Source organism: Sus scrofa, chromosome 14 (assembly GCF_000003025.6).
Source record: "Sus scrofa isolate TJ Tabasco breed Duroc chromosome 14, Sscrofa11.1, whole genome shotgun sequence".
Taxonomy (NCBI): Eukaryota; Metazoa; Chordata; class Mammalia; order Artiodactyla; family Suidae; genus Sus; species Sus scrofa.
In genome coordinates this window covers 7,500,741-7,521,919 of record NC_010456.5, presented here as the reverse complement: position 1 = coordinate 7,521,919, position 21,179 = coordinate 7,500,741, and the positions used below count along the sequence as shown (strand labels likewise).

General features: G+C 47.6%; 1 protein-coding gene across 2 annotated transcripts in view; it reads left to right on the top strand.

The window, feature by feature from the left end:
* LOXL2 (lysyl oxidase like 2) overlaps window positions 1–21,179 on the top strand; it is a 104,839-nt gene that overhangs the window by 18,780 nt on the left and 64,880 nt on the right. For both annotated transcript variants that reach the window (XM_021074114.1, XM_021074115.1), the window contains one exon: window positions 13,837–14,261. In XM_021074114.1, the coding sequence (XP_020929773.1) occupies window positions 13,907–14,261 (355 nt within the window). In that variant the 5' untranslated portion in view covers window positions 13,837–13,906. The remainder of the gene's footprint in view (window positions 1–13,836; window positions 14,262–21,179) is intronic.

The window sequence follows — 21,179 nt, the reverse complement described above, 5'->3', positions numbered from 1 at the left end:
GCTGACCCAGTTGGCTTGTGTTCAGAGTAGAGGTTGTTCCCAGAGTTTCCGTGATGCAACCTCCCTGGCGTAGGCTCTTGGGCTGTGGATGACTTGGAGGTGTTTGCAGGTGAATGCTGAGAATAGATCACCCTATTGTCTAAAAACTCTCCCAACTGTGCTATCAGATCGTTGTCTCCATCCGGCTGAGGACTGATAGAGCAGGTGGGAAGAGGAGAAATGTGAGTTCCATCAAAGCAAAGGTCATCAGGTGTCCAGAAGAGTAAAGGGAGAGTTTACCATATAACACACTTCAGTTTGTTTGGTTTTGTTTCCTTGTTCGTTTTATTCAAATTAAAATTGAAGCTTTTCTTTGCTTTTGTTTTTAATCTTTTGGATCCTGGTAGGTTTCTGAATGAAGCTCAACTCCTTTGATCCAAAGCAGTCTTCTCAAGAAATTAGTCCCTGGCCAATGCCTGATAAATCAGAGTGTGCTTGTCCCAGAGACAGAGATAAGAATAATTAGTAAAGGAAGGTATCAGTTCTGGTATCTGGCTGCCTGGGTGCAAATCCCAACTTGATTTTTTTTTTTGGTCTTTTTGCTATTTCTTTGGGCAGCTCCCGCGGCATATGGAGGTTCCCAGGCTAGGGGTCTAATCGCAGCTGTAGCCGCTGGCCTATACCAGAGCCACAGCAACACGGGGATCCGAGCCGCGTCTGCAACCTACACCACAGCTCACGGCAACGCCGGATCGTTAACCCACTGAGCAAGGGTAGGGACTGAACCCGCAACCTCATGGTTCCTAGTCGGATTCGTTAACCACTGCGCCACGACGGGAACTCCCCAACTTGATTATTTTTAGCTATAGTCTTCCTGTCCCTTGGTTTACCCTAAGGGAAACACAGAGGTTAACAGTAACTGTCTCACAGGGCTGCCTGCAGCTGTACCATCCAATATGGGGCCACTGTGCACTTGAAATGTGCTAGTCCAAGTTGAGATACTCTGTCAGTTAAAGTATAGCCCAGATTTCAAAGACTCAGTACAGAGCTCAAAGTATCCCATTAGTAGTTTTTAAATTGATTCCATATGGAAGTGATAATATTTGGGGTATGTTGGGTTAAACAAAATGTGTCTTTGATGTTAATTTCTCCCATTTCATTTTACTTTTTTAGTGTGGCTACCAGAAAAGTTTTAATTACATATGTGGCTTGAATCACATGTGTAGCATTTCTATTGGGAAACGCTAGACTAAACCAGAGGATTAAATGAGTTCATACCTGTAAAGCACTTTTCACGCAGTAATGGACATAGAATATGTAATCAATAAGTAGAAGTTTGTTTTTTTTTTTTTAATCTAACTTTCTCTTGAGCAGAAGCCCAGTTTCAGCGCCAGCCCAGGAGGTGTCCAGGCTGCTGTATAAAAGCAGAGGTCAATCTTTTCGAACAAGGTGGGTGGGGGGTGGTGGGAGGTAAGTGCCTGCACAAAGTAGGCAGACAATAAGGAAGTCTATGTGGTCCCTAGGTGGGGGGAGCTATGTGGAAGGGCTCTCCCCAGTCCATGCAGGATAAAATGACCAGATCCCCAAAGTTAAGGCACATTTGCCTCTCAGCACCTTCCAAGATACTGTGATGCTAAAAGATAGAGCCTCTTGAGTTGCCCTGGGAGACTTCCTTCTGCCCCCCTGAGGCCAGCATCTACTTGGAAATGGCAGTGGGTGGCCTGGTAGCCTCACACATTCAGCAGGAGGAGATGCCCCACCCCCTGTAGCCTCCTGAGCTCAGCTGCAGGCATTGTTGGAGGTGAGCCAGGAGGGCAGAAGTCCAAGGAGGAAGTGGGATTTGAAAAATCCCTGTTGGTTTGCCCTGTGGGCCCAGCGGACACTGCAGGGGTCCCGTTCTCCCCTCTGAGCTGCAGCAGTTCTCCCCTCTCACTGCCTCTGACCAAGATGGGCCCTTAGGGCATCAGGGTCCAGCACAGATTTAGAAGCTCATCCTTTTGGGGGCAATCTGGTGTGTGCCGTGAGATGGCACATTTCCCCAGACATCAGCGTGTTGGGATGGGATCATGTCTCAATCTGCCTCTCTCACATCCAATCTTTTTTTCTTTCTTTCTTTTTTTTTTTTTTGCTTTTTAGGGCCACCTCTGTGGCATACGGAGGTTCCCAGGCTAGGGGTTGAATCAGAGCTGTAGCTGCTGGCCTACACCACAGCCACAGCAATGCCAGATCTGAGCTTTGTCTGTGACCTACACCACAGCTCACGGCAATGCCGATCCTTAACCCACTGAGTGGGGCCAGGAATCAAACCTGTGTCCTCATCGATACTAGTCAGATGCATTTCCACTGAGCCACAAAAGGAACTCCCCACATTCAACCTTTTAACTCATGACTCTTGTCTAGACACAAGCATCGATTATGTGCTGGGATGAGGTTTAATGATCCCAGGGCATCTTCCCATAAATTATCCCCAGGTCTGCCTTCCACCTTTACAACACAGAGTGCACTTCAGAGGCATCAGGGTCAGCAGATTGGAAGGGCGCAGGGAAAGTCCACCCACTCGCAAAAAACCCAATTATCCTTACTTCCAACATTACACGATATGAAAATTTTGGCTATTAAAGTTCTTATCTAGGAGTTCCTTGTTAAAACATAGACGGGGCCTCTTCTTAGAAAAGTAGTGAATTTATTCTTTGATGTGTTAATTTCTTAATGTGAAAAATTCATAAGGGATGAATTTATTGACTTGCTTTCCAATGCAATTAGGTCAGAAAGAAAAGGCAATTTCGATAAGGTGTGAAGATTTGCATAGGAATTTATATTTATTCATTCAATAAATATTTGCTGCGTGCCTACTGAGTACAAGGCTCAGAGCTCCACAGTCGGTTGTTTGGAGGTGGCAGGAGGGAAAGAAGAAAGTGAATGTGAAGGAATCAGTGGTGTATGCCAGGGAGTTCCACGTTATCCCATTTAATCCTCACACACGCACCTGCAAGGAAGGCTATTTCCATGAGCAGGAGAGGAAAGGCAATACCCCCAAATCTGTAGGGCTGGGAAGGAGTAAAGCCAGGATTCAGACCCTTATGTTCTGATTCCAAGGTGCCCAACAGTCTTCTCTGCAGGGAACCAATGGGGCCAATAGACACCAGGAGGAAAGGTTGCCAAGAAGCAAGAGGGACCCACACAATGGAAGGTGAGCGAGCCAGGGGCCACCAGTATCCACTTCATCTTAATAGCCCCTTGACTTGTGATCAAGGAGTAGAACTTGGAGTGCCCGCTATGGCACAGCAGGATTGCTGTCTCTGGAGGGCTGGGATGTAGGTTCCATCCCCCGGCTTGGCACAGTGGGTGAAGGACCCAGCATTCCTGCATCTGCTCTGTAGGTTGCAACTGCAGCTTGGATCTGATCTCTGGCTGGGAAACCGCATATTCCTTGGGGCAGCCAACAAAAGGGAGTAGAATTTATTTTACAACCATGGAGCCGTATATCAAGTAACAGATGAGCCCAGTGGGTGAGGGTGGAGCAGCCCTGGGAGAAGGTGGTCCCAAAGTAAACACACACACACACAAATGGAGGCAGGAGGGCTGGGACCAGTGCAGTGTTTGGTGTGGGCTCAGCAGCAGAGCATCAGCTGACAGTAGTGCAAGATCCTGAGAGGTAGCATTACTGAGATCTAGCAGCAGAGTTAGGGCCACTGATATTGGACCAGGGTTTAGAGAGGGAGGGATGCAGCCCCTGTAAGTCTGCCCAGGAATGAGGGAGGGTCTGCTTTGTGCAATACGTGCCCTGTTATTGTCCAACCCCTTTTTATTAAGCGCCCGACATGTGCCAGGCACCGTGCTAGGCCCAGATATCCAACCGCACCCCCCCGTCCGCGTGAGCAATGTGAGCAGAGAGGGGACATCCGTTCCCACGGAGTCTGGCACGTGCTGACCTGGCCTGGTTCGCGGAGAGGCCGCGGGGTTTCAGGCGCCGCTCCAGCACGGCTGCGGCGGGGCGGAGAGGCCAGGCAGCCGAGTCAGCGCGCGGTCCCCTCTAGGGGACCGTGGTCACCCGAAACGCCCCCACGGGCTCACGTGTGCTGCCCACCGCGGGCCGCGTGCGGCTGCTGCCTGGGCTCGAGGGTTGCCCGCCCGCCGCGGCCCGTAGCGCTATGAAGGGCGGGGAGCGGGGGACCGATCCTGGCGCTGCGGCGCGTAGCTCTGCAGGGGGACCCCGAAGAGGCTGCCAGCCCTGGCTGCCTGCCCGCCCCCGGGAAGGGCGCTGGTCCCTGTTCCGGCTGCCGGGACTTGGACCCACCGCCGGCCCTCTCTACGCGCGCCCAATGGGGCTCCGTTTAAAACCGGATCAGCTGGATGCCAACAGCTTTGTAACGTGACGCGGTGCAGCAGGAACCACAAGGAGGGGGGACCCCCGTGGACAGATTCCTCTATAGGCCATCCTTGACCCCAGCAGCTGGGATCTTGGGCGGAGAAGGGACTGAACCTGAGTTCAAGTGCAGAACAAAAACTGGCGCCTGCAGGGAGCGGGCGAGGCCTCTGATCCTCAGAGGTGGAAAAATGGAGCCCACCGCCGGGCAGAGGGGAGCTTCAGGGCATTTTCTCTCATCCTCCGAAGCTCTGCTTTGGACGTTGGCGATTTTTCCCTCCTGAGGGCTGGATGGATGCCAAAGTGAAAAATGAATTTTGCAGAGCAATAAGGGAAAGACATACAGTAGAATACCTTTTTTTCTCTCCTTTTCTTTCTTTCTTTTTTTTTTTTTTTTTTTTTTTTTTTTTTTTTTTTTTTTTGGCTTATCAGATGGAGAAAGTTGGAAAGCATGGCCAGAGCTAGGATTTTGAGGTTGTAGGGAAACCTACATACTGCAGGTTGAGATGTACCCTGGCACAGTCTTTCTTGGGGCAGTTAATATCGTTTTGCAAAAGTATTCACTTTTTACCAGCCCTTTGACCCAGCAATTTTACATATTTTGGGATACGAATATATCCCAAGATTGTGGAAAGTTTTAGCTACAAAGAGAATTCCCTTCAGCAATGTGTGTAGCAGTAAAACATTTACGGGTAAGATTATTCAATGGTATGGTACATCCATACGACTGAATACTGTGTAATGAAAATCTTGTAAAAGTTAATGAGGCATGATGTCTGCAATATCCCAGTAAATGTGAAAAGCACTTTAAAAAGCACTATGTAGAAAAGTATTCCAACTTTTAAGGGGAAGTATGTATCTACAGAAAGAAGGCTGGAAGGGGCGCTTACAATGATTACCAAGGGTATTGCATATTCTCTTCTACCTTTTACTTGTTTGCATTTTCCAGATTTTTATCACCAGCTTGTACAACTTTTGCAATAAGGGACAGAAAAGAACATTTTAAAAACCGTAGACATTATTTTTAAGAGAAAAGAGAAGCATCTGGGTCTAATATTTTACAATCCCCCAGAGTAGGGAGTAGAAGGCCCCACAAAAGAAGCAAAAAATTCAGGAGCACTTTTCTAGGAAAGATTTAGGAGTTGAACACTGGCCATTCCCACAAATGGAGAATCCAAGAAGATGGGTGGAGCAGTTTATAGATATGCAAATCCAGAGATTATGAATTCTTTTTTAAAAAGTGCAGAACCACATATTTTTTCCATTTCTTTTTGAGATGCGAATAGACAATCTGCAGGCCTCTTTAGCTCTCGTGTGAGGGGGAGCTTGGGGGATGGTAAAAAAGTGCTGGACTGGAGCCCTTAGGACACAGTGGAGAAGGACACAGCTCAGCCTACTGCCCTCATTCAGAGCCTGCCTTGCTGCTTAACCAACAGCCCAACCTGGGACAACTTGCCAAAGCTCTCTGTGCCTTGTTTTCCTTCTGAGGGTAATAACGGTGTTTGCCCCATTAAGTGAATTAGTACAGCAAAATGTTGAGCATTGTGCATTTTAATGCACATTGTACACAGGATTGGTTTTAATCAGGTGTGGCAAGACATGCAGTCACAGAAAAGACTGTCATGGAGGAAGAAGGTTATAGTCTCAGATCCCTGGAAACAGGAGGCCTGGTGTGCCATCTAGGGCCACATGGAGAAGCATCAGGGTTGGTCGAAAGCAGAAGGAATGAGGGGAGAAGAGCCTTTACTGACTTTCATAGTAAGTAGGCTAAACAGGTTAAGGATGGGCTTGTTGAATAATTTCAGCTTTGCTATGGGGCATAGGGCCATCTCTAGTTGTCTGGTACCTGATCCTGGAGTGATGAGGGCAAGAAGTAGTGGCCCAGAGTGTGAGATCTTGAAAAAGAGGGTAATTGGGAAGGTACAGCTCTAGTATGACTATAAAAAGTACACTTGTAGGAGTTCCCATTGTGGTTCAATGGGTTATGAACCTGACTCTCATCCATGAAGATTTGGGTTCGATCCCTGGCCTTGCTCGGTGGGTTAAGGATACGGCATTGCCACGAACTTCGGTGTAGGTCACAGGCACGGCTCAGATTTGGTGTTGCTATGGCTCTGGTGTAGGCTGGCAGCTATAGCTCTGATTCAGCCCCTACCCTGGGAACTTCTGTATGCCACAGGTGCAGCCCTAAAATAAATAAATAAAATACAAAGTACACTTGTTAGTAAGTCCTTTATCATCTCTAAGAATTACCCAGAGTAGTTTCTGGGTAGTCTTTCTCCAGCGTGGGCCAAAACCCCAGATGTCAAAACAGCAGAAATGCAGAAAAGAAAAAGACATGATTAATACACAGTACCTGCCTATAGAGGCGTTATAGTGTTTGCTTTATAATGCCTCTAACACTCTATAATGTTAGCTTCACACTGGTTCTAGCTCTGTCACTCTGTGTAACCTTTGACAAGTCATAAACTTTCAGTCTTAAATTTCTCCAAGATGAGAATAGAAGCTGGATAGAAGAGAATAAACTTCCTGAATTCAAAATCAGGCCGTTTGGAGTTTCTCAGTGGTTAACGGATCCGACTAGGAACCATGAGGTTATGGGTTCGATCCCTGGCCTTGCTCAGTGGGTTGAGGATCCAGCATTGCCGTGAGCTGTGGTGTAGGTTGCAGACAAGGCTCGGATCCCGCGTTGCTGTGGCTCTGGCGTGGGCTTGGCAGCTACAGCTCCGATTGGACCCCTAATCTGGGAAGCTCCATGTGCTGTGGGTGCGGCCCTAGAAAGGGCAAAAAGACAAAAAAAAAAAGGGTCACTTGGCCCAGGTGGTTTAATCCATGAACATTCACTGATCTCCTGTTGGCAAACCAGAAAGCTAGACTGTGAATGCCCTGTCGGGACCCATCAGAACCACAGCAAGAGCACATCTGCTTTAACCACATGAGGCCTAAGGTGTACCAAGAGCTCAGTGAATGTTTGCTGAATGAGTAAATTGATTTAATACTGTGACCTCAATGGAAATTCAAGACTTTTTAACCTTTTTACATCATTTCCAAATATTGGGGGTTTTTCTAGTTATTCTTTTATGATTGGTATATAGCTTAATGGTTCTATACTCAGATAACACATTCTGTAAGATTTCATTAGATGTGGTGAGACTTACTTTATGACCCAACTTAGGGTCCATTTGGGTAAATCTTACAAGTGAACTTGAAGCGAATCTGTCTCCTAAACTCATTGAGTCCAGTTGATTGAAACTTGTCAATTAGGTCATGTTTGTTTATTATGTAGTTCCCTTCTTTTATTATTTTTTTCTTATTTTTTGCTTTTTAGGGCCACACCTGTGGCGCATGGAAGTTCCCAGGCTAAGGGTCGAATTGGAGGTACAGCTGCCAGCCTACACCTGCCAAGCCATGCCTACACCTGCCAAGCCACGCCTGCGACTTACACCACAGCTCACAGCAATGCCGGGTCCCTGAGCCCCTGAGCGAGGCCAGGGATCAAACCCGCATGGATAATAGTCGGATTTGTTTCCACTATGCCACAGCGGGTACTCCTCTAGTTCACATCTTTAGTGCAAGGATTTTTGGTCTGCTTCTCCTGACAATAGATGTGTAAAATCTTCTCCTATGACTACAGACTAGTTGTTGTTTTTTTTTTTTTTTCTGTTATTCTATCCATATTTATTTCATACATACTGAGTCCAAGAATACAAATTGAGAAGAGTTAATGTCTTCCTGGTGGACTGACTTTTTCATCATCATAAACTTTCCATGTTTGTCTCTAGTAATATTTTGTGTCTTAACGTTGACTTTATCTGACTTTGTACCAACTCTTTTGGGGATTAACGTGTGTATGGTAAATCTTCCATCCTTTTCCCTTAAACCTCTGTGTCTTCTGTAGGAAACGCAAATAGTGTTGCTTTGTTAAATCCACTGCAACAATCTTTGTCTTTTCATTGGACTGTATTTTTTAATCTAAAGTAATTACTGATATATTTGTGTTTGAATCCTCCATCCTACTATTTTTAAAAAATTTATGGAAAATGGAGTTCCCGTCATGGGCTCAGTGGTTAACAAACCTGACTAGTATCCACGAGGACCTGGGTTCGATCCCTAGCCTCGTTCGGAGGGTTAAGGATCTGGCGTTGCCTTAAGCTGTGGTACAGGCCCTGAAAAGTCCAAAAAAAGATTATGAAAACTATTCTATGTAACTTTTTCTCTGCTCTGTTGCTCTCATTTTGGATTAACCAGAGTTTTTAAAAATAATTTCATCTTTTCCCCCTTTATTAGTCTGTTCACTCTACTTTTTGTTCTCTTCTTACGGTGATTATGTAAAGACTACAGTGTGCACCCAGCTAAGACTATTAAGACGTGCTAATGTGTAATCGAAAAGAGTACCCTTTTTTTGGCCATGCCTGCAGCATGTGGAAGTTCCCAGGCCAGTGATCAAAATCACGCCATAGCAGTGACCATGCCGGATCCTTAACCCACTGAACCACAAGGGAACTCCAGACAAGAGTACTTTTACCCCACCTCAGAAGCACAAAGACCTTGGAACACTTCCATTTACCCCCCCTCCTGCCTTTTGTGCTGTTGCCACCCTGTATTTTAATGATACGTATTTTAAACCCCACAAAACATTATGATTGTTTTACGCAGTTGATCTGCATTTAGATCCATCAGCATAGCAACAGCCTCTTCCTTCCATTCACGCCACATGAGGATTATTTGTCCTGTGGTCTGAAGAACTCCCTTTAATGTCTCCATCTCGTGGATCCTCTGATGACAAAGTCTGTCCACCTTTGCGACAACCTTCCTTCTCTCCAGAGGGTATAGAATTCTAGGGTTTGTTTTTGTTTTGTTTTTTCTTTTGGTCTTTGTAGGGCTGCACCCTTGGCATATGGAAGTTCCCAGGCTAGGGGTTGAGTCAGAGCTACATATTTGCCAGTTTACATCACAGCCACAGCAACGCCAGATGTGAGCCGGGTGTGCGACCCATACCACAGCTCACAGCCATGCTGGATCCTTAATCCACTGAGCCAGGGCCAGGGATTGAACACACATCCTCATGGATAATAGTCCCTTGTTGGGTTCCTTACCATATGAGCCACAATGGCAACTCCCTAGAATTCTAGGTCGACTTAATTTTTTCAACCTTTTGAAAATGTCATCTGATTATCTTATTTGTTTCCTTCTTTTTTTGAGAGCCCAGCTGTTAGCCCTATTCTTGCCCCTTTGAAGGTAACGCTCCTTTTTCACTTTGGCTGCTTATAGGCTCTCTGTCCTTGTCTCAGATTTTCCACAGTCTAATTTTGATGTGCCCTGATGTTGTTTTCTTTGCAGACTATCCTGCTTGGGCTTGATATTTTTCATCCAGTTCATATAATTCTTGGCCATTGTTTCTTCAAATATTTCTTCCAGACATTCCTTCTCTCCTCTTTTGGAATTCCAATTATATGGATGTTAGACCTTTCTAACACGTAGACCATAACTCTGCCCTAACTTCTGGAGTTTAATCCATCAGGGACCCCTGTCTGAAAGCCTGGGGCTGTTTAACAGGGCCCTTCCTCCTTTGTAGGCTCTGGACTCCGTGTCTTCAGTCCTGGGAGGTTGCCTGGAGCTTTGCTTAGCTGTTGACCATGGCCTTGGAATTGGCAAGTGGCTTAAGGGGAAAAGCAGACACAAGGGTCAGGCTCGCCTTGCTGTACTTCCCATCTCTCCGGATTCTTGGCTTCTTGAGTCCTTGCTGCCTCGGTAGCTCTTCAGGGTCTTCAAATACATGTTTTTGGCACTTTATCCACTTTTTCCAGTTGTTCTTGGTGGGAAGTTTTCTCTAGTATAAGCTAGTCTGCCGTAACCAGAAACATGCCATACTGGGTGGAAATGATAAGAGGTGGCTTCTGCCCCCAGGGACTGAGGCTCTGGTAGAGCCTGGCATGACCATGGTATACAGCACAAGCGGAATGTTTTTTTTTTTTTAATATGTATAATCTATTTTATTTATTTATTTATTTATTTCACTGTACAGCATGGGGACCAAGTTACAGATACATGTATATATAATTTTTCCTCGCATTGTTGTGTTGCAATATGAGTATCTAGACATAGTTCTCAATACTACACAGCAGAATGCTATTTTATTTTATTTATTTATTTATTTTGGTCTCTTGCCTTTTCTAGAACCACACCCACAGCATGTGGAGGTTCCCAAGCTAGGGGTTGAATCGGAGCTGTAGCCACTGGCCTACGCCAGAGCCACAGCAACGCGGATCCGAGCCGCATCTGCAACCTACACCACAGCTCACAGCAACGCTGGATCCTTAACCCACTGAGCAAGAGCAGGGATCGAACCCGCAACCTCATGGTTCCTAGTCGGATTCGTTAACCACTGCGCCACGACGGGAACTCCCAGAATGCTATTTTAAAGGGAATCAGAGGAAACATTGATTCTGATTAGGTGCATCTGGAAAGCTTTCCTTGAAGAACAGGATGGATCGTGACACATTATTTAGAGAGAAGGGGAGAGGTGTGGATGGAACACGTTGATCTAGGTGGGAAAACCTGAGCCACTCTAGGCTGCGATGATGGGACAGCTGACACGTGAAGGGCTGCAGTGAGGCCAAGGAGCGTAGTTGAAGCCAGGAATGCAGGTATGTGCCATGTTGTAAAGGCTTCTAAATCCCAGGCAGAATTTGGATTTTTTTAATACGTGAGAGTGGGTGTTTTGGTAGCTTGGCATTGACTACTTCTGGCTTTACTGGCACTATCTGTGCATCTCCGGTGAAGTCTAACAGAAAAGTCCTCTGGTTCTTGATTTTCTCCCTCATAGAATAAGAATCCTCCTCCGCGGCTCCTTCACCCCTGCCTCAAGTTTCTAGAGGCACAGATGAGCCTGTGGAAACCAATGTGCCCTGATGGGAATGAAGCATGGCCAGGGTGGAGGAGGTGCATAAGGAGCCCCTTCAGAGCCATGTACTAGCTGGTCAAGCTGTGGTCTGAAGGGGGCAACTGCAGGAACCCCACAACTTTTTGGCCTGGTTTGTGAGTCATGGGATGCAAATGGCTGGAGCTCCAGTAAACCAGACGGCCTTCTGAAGTCCTTGGTATTGACTGTCCTCTGAGCCCTGGCCTCTCTGCCCCAGCATCTGTGATGGGACGGCACTGCCTGGCCATCCTGACAGACGTGGACCTGCCTCTCTCTGAGGTCGATCATCCTTCCAGGTGCTCTGGGCACGTATCTGGTCCTTCCTTGATGGTGATGCACCATGCACTGAGCAATAGGATTAGCCTAACCCTCTGTACCTGGTTAATATAGAAGGTGTAGCTTTCACCTGCTGAGCCCCACATCCCAAGTCTACTTCCCCTTCCGTGAAACACATCTGCAGTCCTTTAAGACAGCCTTGTCCTCTCTCTCAATTATGGAAGAACCAAGACACATGAGCATAAGTCTTTGTTTCCTGCTATATGAGCTTTTCCTGCTATATGATCTCATCCTGAAATTCTGAGGTAGGTGAGAATATAAAATTTTTGAGGAGTTCCCATTGTGGCTCAGCGGTTAACAAATCCAACTAGGAACCATGAGGTTGCAGGTTCGATCCCTGGCCTTGCTCAGTGGGTTAAGGATCTGGCGTGGCTGTGAGCTGTGGTGTAGGTCACAGACACGGCTCAGATCCCGAGTTGCTGTGGCTCTGGTGTAGGCCGGCGGCTACAGCTCCGATTGGACCCCTAAACTGGGAACCTCCATATGCCCTGGGAGCAGCCCTAGAAAAGGCAAAAAGACCAAAATAAATAAATAAATAAATAAATAAAATTTTTAAAAATTTTTTGAGAATTTGAGAATTTAAAATTTGTATTATCAAATGCTCCTCTAGGCTTATTATGTGCCATTCATCCAATTTTCATAACAATGTTGTGAGCTAGATACAATTATTATCCCCATTTATAGATAGGAAACACTGAACAGCACAGAGAAGTTAAGTATTTCGCCCAAGGTCACACAGCTAGTCAGTATCAGAATGAGGGTTCAAATCCAGATTGTCTAGCTCCAGAGTCTGTGCCCCTCCCCCTCCCTCTACTCCAGTCCTCTGTTGCCTGATGAGGGGCCACTCAGCCCCTCTCCTGTTTGCCATGAGAACTTTATGCCTCCCCTCTGTGCCCAGGGCATGTGGGACTCAGCCCCCAGCAGCCCTCAGGGACAGAAACTATGAAAAGGGACGGAATTGTCACATGGGCCTCCTTGGCTTCCCTGAAGGCGGGAAAGGCACCTCGGGACTGTTCTTTGGGACTAAACTGCAGTTCAGCTAAGGACAGGCCCCGTCTAAGAGCTGTTTAGGGGGCTTTGCCTCTGACCTGGTTCAGCGGCCTCACCCGACTCGAGGCCCAGAGTGTAAGGCGCAATAAGATACGGGGTGAGGGTGGGCATGCCAGAGAGATGTGCACAGAGGGAACAGCAGTGAACTCTGGGAAGTTCATTGCTGAACTCGAAGCCTCTTAGTGTTACTCTCAGCACCAGAAGGGTCCGTGTCCATCCAGATCAGCTCACATCCCAAGAGAGGAAGGCCACCTTGCCTGGGAGTACCTGAGACCTCTTCAGTGTACACGCTGACCTCTAGAACCAAATCACCTTTTCGTTCCATAAACATGTCCTTGAACCTCTCATGTGTACTCTGGAGGAGCCAAAGAAAGCTGAGACCCAAGTTCTACCCTCAAGCGGTTTGTAGGCTCCTTGGGGATTTGAAGGTGTCTGAAAGGGGTGAGGAGAAAATCTAGACAACAAAGCCTCCTTGGCAGGAAGACCCTGGGGCTGCTCTGCCTGCCCTGCAGCCTGCTGCCCTCCTTCTGCCCACTCTCTGTGCCCAGGAGGCCAAGCCCTAGAGGATCCACCAAGAGATGGGCTTGGCTTCAGCTTGGGTTTGCCTGTAGGAAACACCGGGAGATTAGAAGCCAGGAGGAGAGCGAGCTCAGGCATTTGTTCCCCTGCCCCTTCTGCTGTGGTTTGGCTCTGAGACCCATCACGGAAGCCACAGCTCCAAACAGAGCCCCCTCTGCTCAGCTGCTCCCTCCCAGGGGACTCCTCAGCCTGGGGATGATAACAGTCTCCCCGTCTGGCCAGCTTGGGTATCACACTGTCCTTTGTTCCTTTCCCTGACTCTGCTGGCAAGCAGCTACCAGAGCCATAGCAGTGACAACAGGGGATCCTTAACCCACCACACCACCAGGGAACTCCTGGAGATGGTCTTTTTAAACACTGTCCTCAAATGAAGTCTGAATGTGCTGTTTCCTGCCAAGAATCTTCCTGGCAAAAAGCATTTCAGCGATCTGGGAAGGTTGTGGGCAAAGAGGTGGGACTTCTCAGACCTGTCTGGCTGAAGTGCAAGGTGGGCGGAGAGAGAATGGACTCTAGACTGTGATGAGTTTTCAATACTAAGCAAGGGAGCATGAAATCACTGGAGGTTTCATTGATGTCTCTAACCCAAATTCCTCCTCTCTTCCAGGAAACAGCGGTCAGTTGGTCCTGGGCACCAAGCGCCCCCGTCCGTCAGGTCCTCCAGCCTGAGGACAGGGATGGAGAGGCGTGCAGGCTCCTGCCTCTGCAGCTGTCTGGCTGTGCTTGCCCTGCTGCCCGCCCTGAGCTTGGCGCAGTACGAGAGCTGGCCCCACTACCCGGAGTACTTCCAGCAGCCCGCCCCCGAGTACCACCGGCCTCAGGCACCCTCCGACGTGGTCAAGATCCAGCTGCGCCTGGCGGGCCAGAAGAGGAAGCACAGCGAGGGCCGGCTGGAGGTGTACTACAATGGCCAGTGGGGCACCGTGTGCGACGACGACTTCTCCATCCATGCTGCCCACGTTGTCTGCCGGGAGCTGGGATACGTGGAGGCCAAGTCCTGGACTGCCAGCTCCTCCTATGGCAAGGGGGAAGGTAAACTGCTCTGTGCTTGGGGACTGAGCACTAGTGTTACTGGGAGAGCCCGGGAACATGCTTCCAGGCGGGTAGCCTGATCGACGAAGCTGCAGTTACTGTCAAGTACAGATTCCTGATAACACTCCATCTGGGCAGCCTCCGTGCCTTTGCTGGGAGGTGGGAGCAGAGGGAGGCGGGGGAGAGGTACAGCGACCACTGGTCCTGCTTTGCCCAGAACTTTCCTAGTTTTAGCATGCCAGGTCTGGCAGCCTGGGGAATGCCTCATCCTGGGCAGATCAGCCTGCTTAGTGACCCTAGGTAGTGGCTGAAGTCAGTCTGTGGTCATCTCTCAAGCCACGTGACTGCCTGGGGCTGCTGTCAGCCAGGGGAGACGACTTTTCTTCCAGCTGCCCTGGAGGGAGTACCTTTTGCTTCTTGTCACAAAGGCTGCCCCTAGGTTAGCGTTCCCTGACTCTCCCACCCTCCTGCCCCTATAGAGTTCACACTTCTAATACCAAGATGCAGCTCTGGGCGTGGCCAGAACAGGAACAGTGCTGCTTAGGCTTTCTTACTTTGGCCTTTTCTTTCCTCCATTGTTAACCTCCATCAATACATTGAAAAAAATGGGGGGAGGGGATTTTGAGGGAGGGCAGGTATTGGGCCCCAGAACCTTGGGCTCAGTCCTGTGCTAACCTAACTAACTATATACTTTATGCGAAGACACTCATCTCCTTGGCCTCAGTTTCTGAATCTGGAAGTTAGGTTCTCTAAGAACTCTTGAAACTGTCATCATCTGTGGTCCCAAGCGGGGAAGTAGATAAGGGTCAAGAGCATTATTTCAAAATAAGATTCAAGGAGTTTCCACTGTGGCTCAGTGGGTTAAGAACCCAACTAATATCCATGAGGATGCAGTTTGATCCCTGGCCTTCCTTGCTCAGTGGGTTAGAGGTCCAGCATTGCCACAAGCTGCAGTGTAGCTCACAGATGCGGCTCAGATCCTGAGTTGCTGTGGCTGTGGTGTAAGCCGGCAGCTGCAGCTCTGATTTGACCCCAAGCCTGGGCACTTCCATATGCCACAGGTGCAGCCTTAAAAAGTAAAAAAAAAGTCAGTGGTTAAGAGCCCCCCTCTCAGAGTTGGTAAAGCAAAGACAGCTCCCCCACCTGGCTGAGCTGCTGTATAGGTTATCAGTGTGGGCCTGGCTGCTGGACTAAAGCAGAGGGGCCCCAAATCTTGTCCTGGACAAATGGATTAGTGCCACGTTGATGGCATAAGAATCCCCGGGGATTGCCCCTTAACCCCATGATATTCAGGACTAAGCTCTGGGTTGGAGTCCAGGACTTTCAGAAGCCTCCCAAGGAAGGTTTGGGAGTCACTGAAATAGATTGTTGTTATGGCCCCTCCCAACCCTTGCTTTCTGTTATTTTAAAAATTATAGACAAAAGCCAATCCCATCTTATACGTATCTCCCCTCCGTACAATTGAATATGTCCTTTTGGAATAACTGGAAGAAGAGACTCAGGAAAATGTTCTCTGAAGCTGACTCTGGCTTCCTGACCGTGATGGGAGTAAAACCGGCAAAGACCAGTTAGCACGTGCTAGGCTTTTAAAACCCATTTCTTGTCTTCTTTTCAAAAACTCCAGACACTCCTTCCTCCTTTCACGTCTCCACTTATTCTGCTAGCTGAGTGATCCAGGGGGAACGTCAGATTTATGTTTTCTATTCCAGGCTCTCTCAGCATAATTATTTCATTATTTCAGTACTTTCCAATGACTTTGCAGTTTTTCCAGCGACAACTTTATTTTTATTTATTTGTTTTTTGTGTGTGTGTGTTTTTGCCTTTTCTTGAGCCGCTCCCGCGGCATATGGAGGTTCCCAGGCTAGGGGTCTAATGGGAGCTATAGCTTCTGGCCTATGCCACAGCCACAGCAACTCAGGATCCAAGCCGTGTCTGCGACCTACACCACAGCTCACAGCAACGCTGGATCCTTAACCTACTGAGGAAGGCCGGGGATCAAACCTGCAACCTCATGTTTCTTAGTCGGATTTTTATTTCTACACAAACTTGAAATTTACAGGTGGCTGGAGAGGCGCATTAATGTGGCTCAGGCTTTGCCATCCAAGGATGATGCTGGGAGAAAAGTTCACAGGGATAAGGGGAATATTCAAGAGAGAGATTCAAATCAGGGAGCCCAAGCTAGGAAAGTAGGAGGATGCTCCATGGAGCGGTTGAAGAACTGGAGAAAGCTGTTGGGATCAACGGCCTGTGGATTGAGGTTGCATCTTACTAGAAAGATGAGGTGTGGTGTGGATGGACAGCAGAAGTGTTGAAATGGCAATGGAGGGTGTGTTTACTTGTATTGTCAAGGTCTAAGCTATGACCATGGGATGCTAGCGGATGTAGGGTGGAGGAGAGTCACTGGAGAGAGGAGGTGTAATGAGTAAGACCATCGAGACTTAGGAAAGGATAAGTGTCAAAGAGAAAGTGAGAAACATGCTCTCCTGTCTCCAGGACATTAAGGATTATGCTGACTACGTAAAGCGGTACTTGGTTTGCCATGAGTGACCCTTTAAATATAAATGTATTTGAATGTCAGCATCATTTTGGGATTTTTAACACTGGGTACATGGTGGGCAGTCAATAAATATGAATGGACTGACCTGGAGCTCCCATTGTGGCTCAGCGAAAATGAACCCTACCAGGATCCATGAGGTCGTGGGTTTGATCCCTGGCCTCACCCAGTGGGTTAAGGATCCAGCGTTGCCGTGAGCTGTGGTGTAGGTCACAGACACGGCTCAGATCCCACGTTGCTGTGACTGTGATGTAGGCTGGCAGCTATCACTCCGATTCCACCCCAGCCAGAGAACTTCCATATGCTATGGGTGCAGCCCCAAATAAATAAATAAATAAATAATTAGTGGACTGATACCGTTTCATTTGGAAGAAAATTTAAAACAATCAATAATTAGCATTTCGCACAGTGACCAGTGCCCTGGGGTGTGCTGCTGTGGGGCTTAAGCTTCGAGTCAACTCTGTGGATGAATTGGCAACATGGCAGCTGAGCCCATAAGAGGCCACCCCTCCAGGAGTGCCACCAGTTCCCACTCCTCTGAAGTTAAGTCTGCAGTAACGAAACCAGGGAGAGCAGCCATGCACCTCCTGGGTTTTCCAGCCTAGCCTGTCAACCGATCTCTTCTCCCAAAGCATCTCTGAGCTCAAGGAAATTGAGGGACCTTTTAGAGGGTTCCAGAGGGGACAGCTGCCCCACTTCTCATCCTCTCTCCTTGGCCCACCAACCTCAGATGGTTGCTCTCTTGGCCTATCTTCAGATCTGAGGTTACATGTGACTCCCCTTACCCCCTCATCCTTCAGATCAGAGTGACAAAGCCTGTGGGATCCTAAAGCTTCCAACTTGAATCATCCATTGCTGTGACATCTCAGGAAAACACTGGCATTCACATGGAATTTTACTCATGATCTCAATCCTCAAATGGCCTGTTAACTTGTTTGTACATCTCTTCTCCTTTCATCAGGAGAAGCAGTTCTTAGGGTAAATGAGTGGAAAGAGTGCAATGAAATTGGGGTTCTGATCGACTGGCATTTTTTGTCCAAGACTGGAGTCCCACCTGGGTCCCAGGCACCACTTTCCTAGCAGCTCTGAGATGCCATGTACTGAACTGTGCCCAGGACCACCCTGCATTCCAGCAGCAGAACCGGAAGCTGGTTGCTTTGGGATCAGAAGAGTCTAGTTAGTTGATAGGCATTAAGCATTTGGGGGAAAAAAAAAAAAAACAAGCCAAGTCAGTTTACCATGTATGGTGATGATGTCTTGGTGATGCCATCATGGGCTAAGTAGAAATTTACAGATTTACATTTCCACTACCTAAAAAAAATAACTGGTGGGAATGCATAGAAGGTAGAATTATTGGGGGTGAATTAAAGCTTCTTAAGACCCCAACTCTTTGGGGGTAATAGTTCCCATCAGCACCCCAGGGTGCTAATTTCAAATGTTCCTTATCAGAAAGTACAGTGGCCCTGGGGCATGTGTTGGGCATCTTTCCTGGTGCTTTTAGCTGTATGTGGTCCTGTTTCGCATCCCCTTCACCAGGGCGGTTTCTTTCACTGTAGATGGAATAAGAGCTCTGCTTCTTTTCACCATCTCTGTCCGTTCAAAGCTTTGCAACAGAATGTTCCAAAGAAGAGGCCCCGCTTCAAATGTGGAGGGTCTCTTCCGTTGCTAGTACTTAGCAAGACAAACATTGGTTTGTTGTTGAAACAGCAATCGATTAGCAAGCATATGTTTCAGTGGAGTTTGAAGGCTTGGAACTGGGGCCAAATTGAGAAACCAGTTGGACAACCTCAGCCCAGATGTTTTCAATAACCCTTTGTTCCCTTCAGTGCATCTGACTGAGATGCTCTCCTTTGAGCCCTGAGCAGCCGTCCGTCACTGCAGACATGGTCCAGCGGGGCCCTGAAGTCCGAGGCCAGGCCCTGGGCATCCCCCACCCCCACCCTGAAGAGCCGCATATTCTCCTTGGTTTTCTTATCTCTACAATGGGAGTGTTTTTTCTTGCATCGTGGAAACGACAGAATTCATTGTTTTCCTGACTTGTTGGAAGGAGAAAGGGAGGATGACCGCGTACTAGGCAATACATTATTTCACTGAATCTCCATGGCAACCAGTTTGTGGCTGTCATTGTGTTCACGTGAGAAATGGGCGTGGTGAAGTAGCCGAGGCGGTTACCTGGTGCCCGAGTCGAAGGCAGAGAAAATCTGAATCCAGGTTGTCTGACTCCATTATACAATCAAGTCTGCATGGAGTCAGGAAAAGGAGAGTTTTGACTTTGTTACTTTTTGTTTTGTAGTGATGCTTCTGAAAATCAATCACTATTTGAAAACCCTCTAGCTCTTCAGAGTCTTTTCAAATTTTTAATTGTGGTAAAATGCACATGACATGTGCCATCGTAACCATGCCTCAGTGTCTAGTTCAGTAACGTTAAGTACGTCCACACTGTTTTGCAACTCGTCTCCAGAACTCTTTTCGTCTTGCAAAACTAAAACTACACACGTTAAATCACCAGCCCCTGGTAAACACCATCCTACTCTCTGTCTCCATGATTTTGACTCCTCTCAGTTCCTTATTATACGTGTAGAATCACAGGGTGTTTGCCTTTTTGTGACTGATTGATTTTACTTTAACACGATGAACTGAGTTCATCTGTGTTGCAGCATGTGTTCCTTTTTAAGGCTAAACAACGTTCCCGTCTTTGTATAGACCCCAGTTTGTCAATGGACACCTTAGGTTGCTTCCACATTCTGGCTATTGTGCATGATGCTGTAATGCACATGGATGTACAAATACCTCCTTGAGACCCTCCTTTCAGTTCTTTTGGGTATACACCCAGTGGTGGGAATTGCTGGATTATATGGTAATTTTTTTTTTTTTTTTGTCTTTTGTCTTTTAGGGCTGCACTCAGGGCATATGGAGGTTCCCAGGCTAGGGGTCGAATCAGAGCTGTAGCCACCAGCCTACGTCACAGCCACAGCAACACAGGATCCGAGCCATGTCTGCAACCTACATACACCACAGCTCACGGCAACGCCGGATCCTTAACCCACTGAGTGAGGCCAGGGATTGAACCTGCGTCCTCATGGATGCTAGACAGATTCGTTTCCACTGAGCCACAACGGGAACTCCTCATATGGTAATTCTATTTTTAATTTTTGGGGGGACCCACCTTGCTGTGTTCTATAGGGGCTGTACCATTTTGATAGGGGTAGACTAAGATAATAATCAAATAGTTTGCAAAAGCCCACTGAGGGATCATCACTCAAGAAAGCAGGCTTGTGTAACAACGGAAGCTGACTTGCTTAGCAACAAAACCATGTGATAGAGGCACAAGCTATGCCTCAGGACAATAAAACACTGGTAGAAAAATGACACCTGCATCCTGCCATTGAAGTCAGTGAGTTAATGATCTCTAGGGCAAGCTTCTCTGTAGGTGACATTCCAAAGTAGAAGATCCTCGGAGTTATACTGAAACCTGAGATGATTTACCATATTTTAGCATATGTTACTACCCTCTTTGCTAATTTACATAGCTCCATGCTAGTCCTGGTTAGGCTCTCTAGGGACCAAAAACTCCCTTGCCCAACATAGAGGAGGAGCTGCTGCTGGAGGCTTGACATCTACTCAAGAATGAGGAAGAAGGTGGCCTTCTCCCCCTTCCCACTTTTCCTTCAATTATACTAACATAGCCCACCCAGCTCTCAGGGCAGCGCTTCCTTGCCTGCCCGCCTGTATCTCTCACAAACGTCCTAGGATATATATTTTTTAAATTTTTCTTTTATGGCCCCACCTGCAGCATATGGAAGTTCCCAGGCCAGGGACTGAATTGATGCCACAGTTGCAACATCAGATCCTTTAACCCACTGCATCAGGCCAGGATCGAACCCATGCTGGAGCCACTGCAGTTGGATTCTTAACCCACAGCACCACAGCAGGAACTCCTAAAAGTCCTATACTATTAAATCCACCTCTTAGCTATCACTTTGCCTCTCATTGCACTCTTTCTACGCCGAGACATAAAGAACCTGAGCTTCACAGAGCCCTGATAGGCATTCTGCCGTTTCAACTTTACATTCCAGCCAGCAGGGCACAAGGGTACCAGTTTCTCCACACCCTGGCCAACATTTGTTATTTTCTGCTGCTATTGTGGGGTTTTTTTTTATAGTAGCCACCCTAATGGATGCGAGATTGAATCCTCTAGTACTTTGCATGTAAAATTCCCTACTTACTGCAATTCAAGTAAATGCAGAGGAGGTGACCAGAACTCCACAGGGCTTCCCAGGCAGATTGTCTGGCTGCAAACCAGCCCTGCCTTCACCTGACTTCTGAAGCTTGGGGAGGCGGCGCTAGGAGTTAGTCTAGCTGGG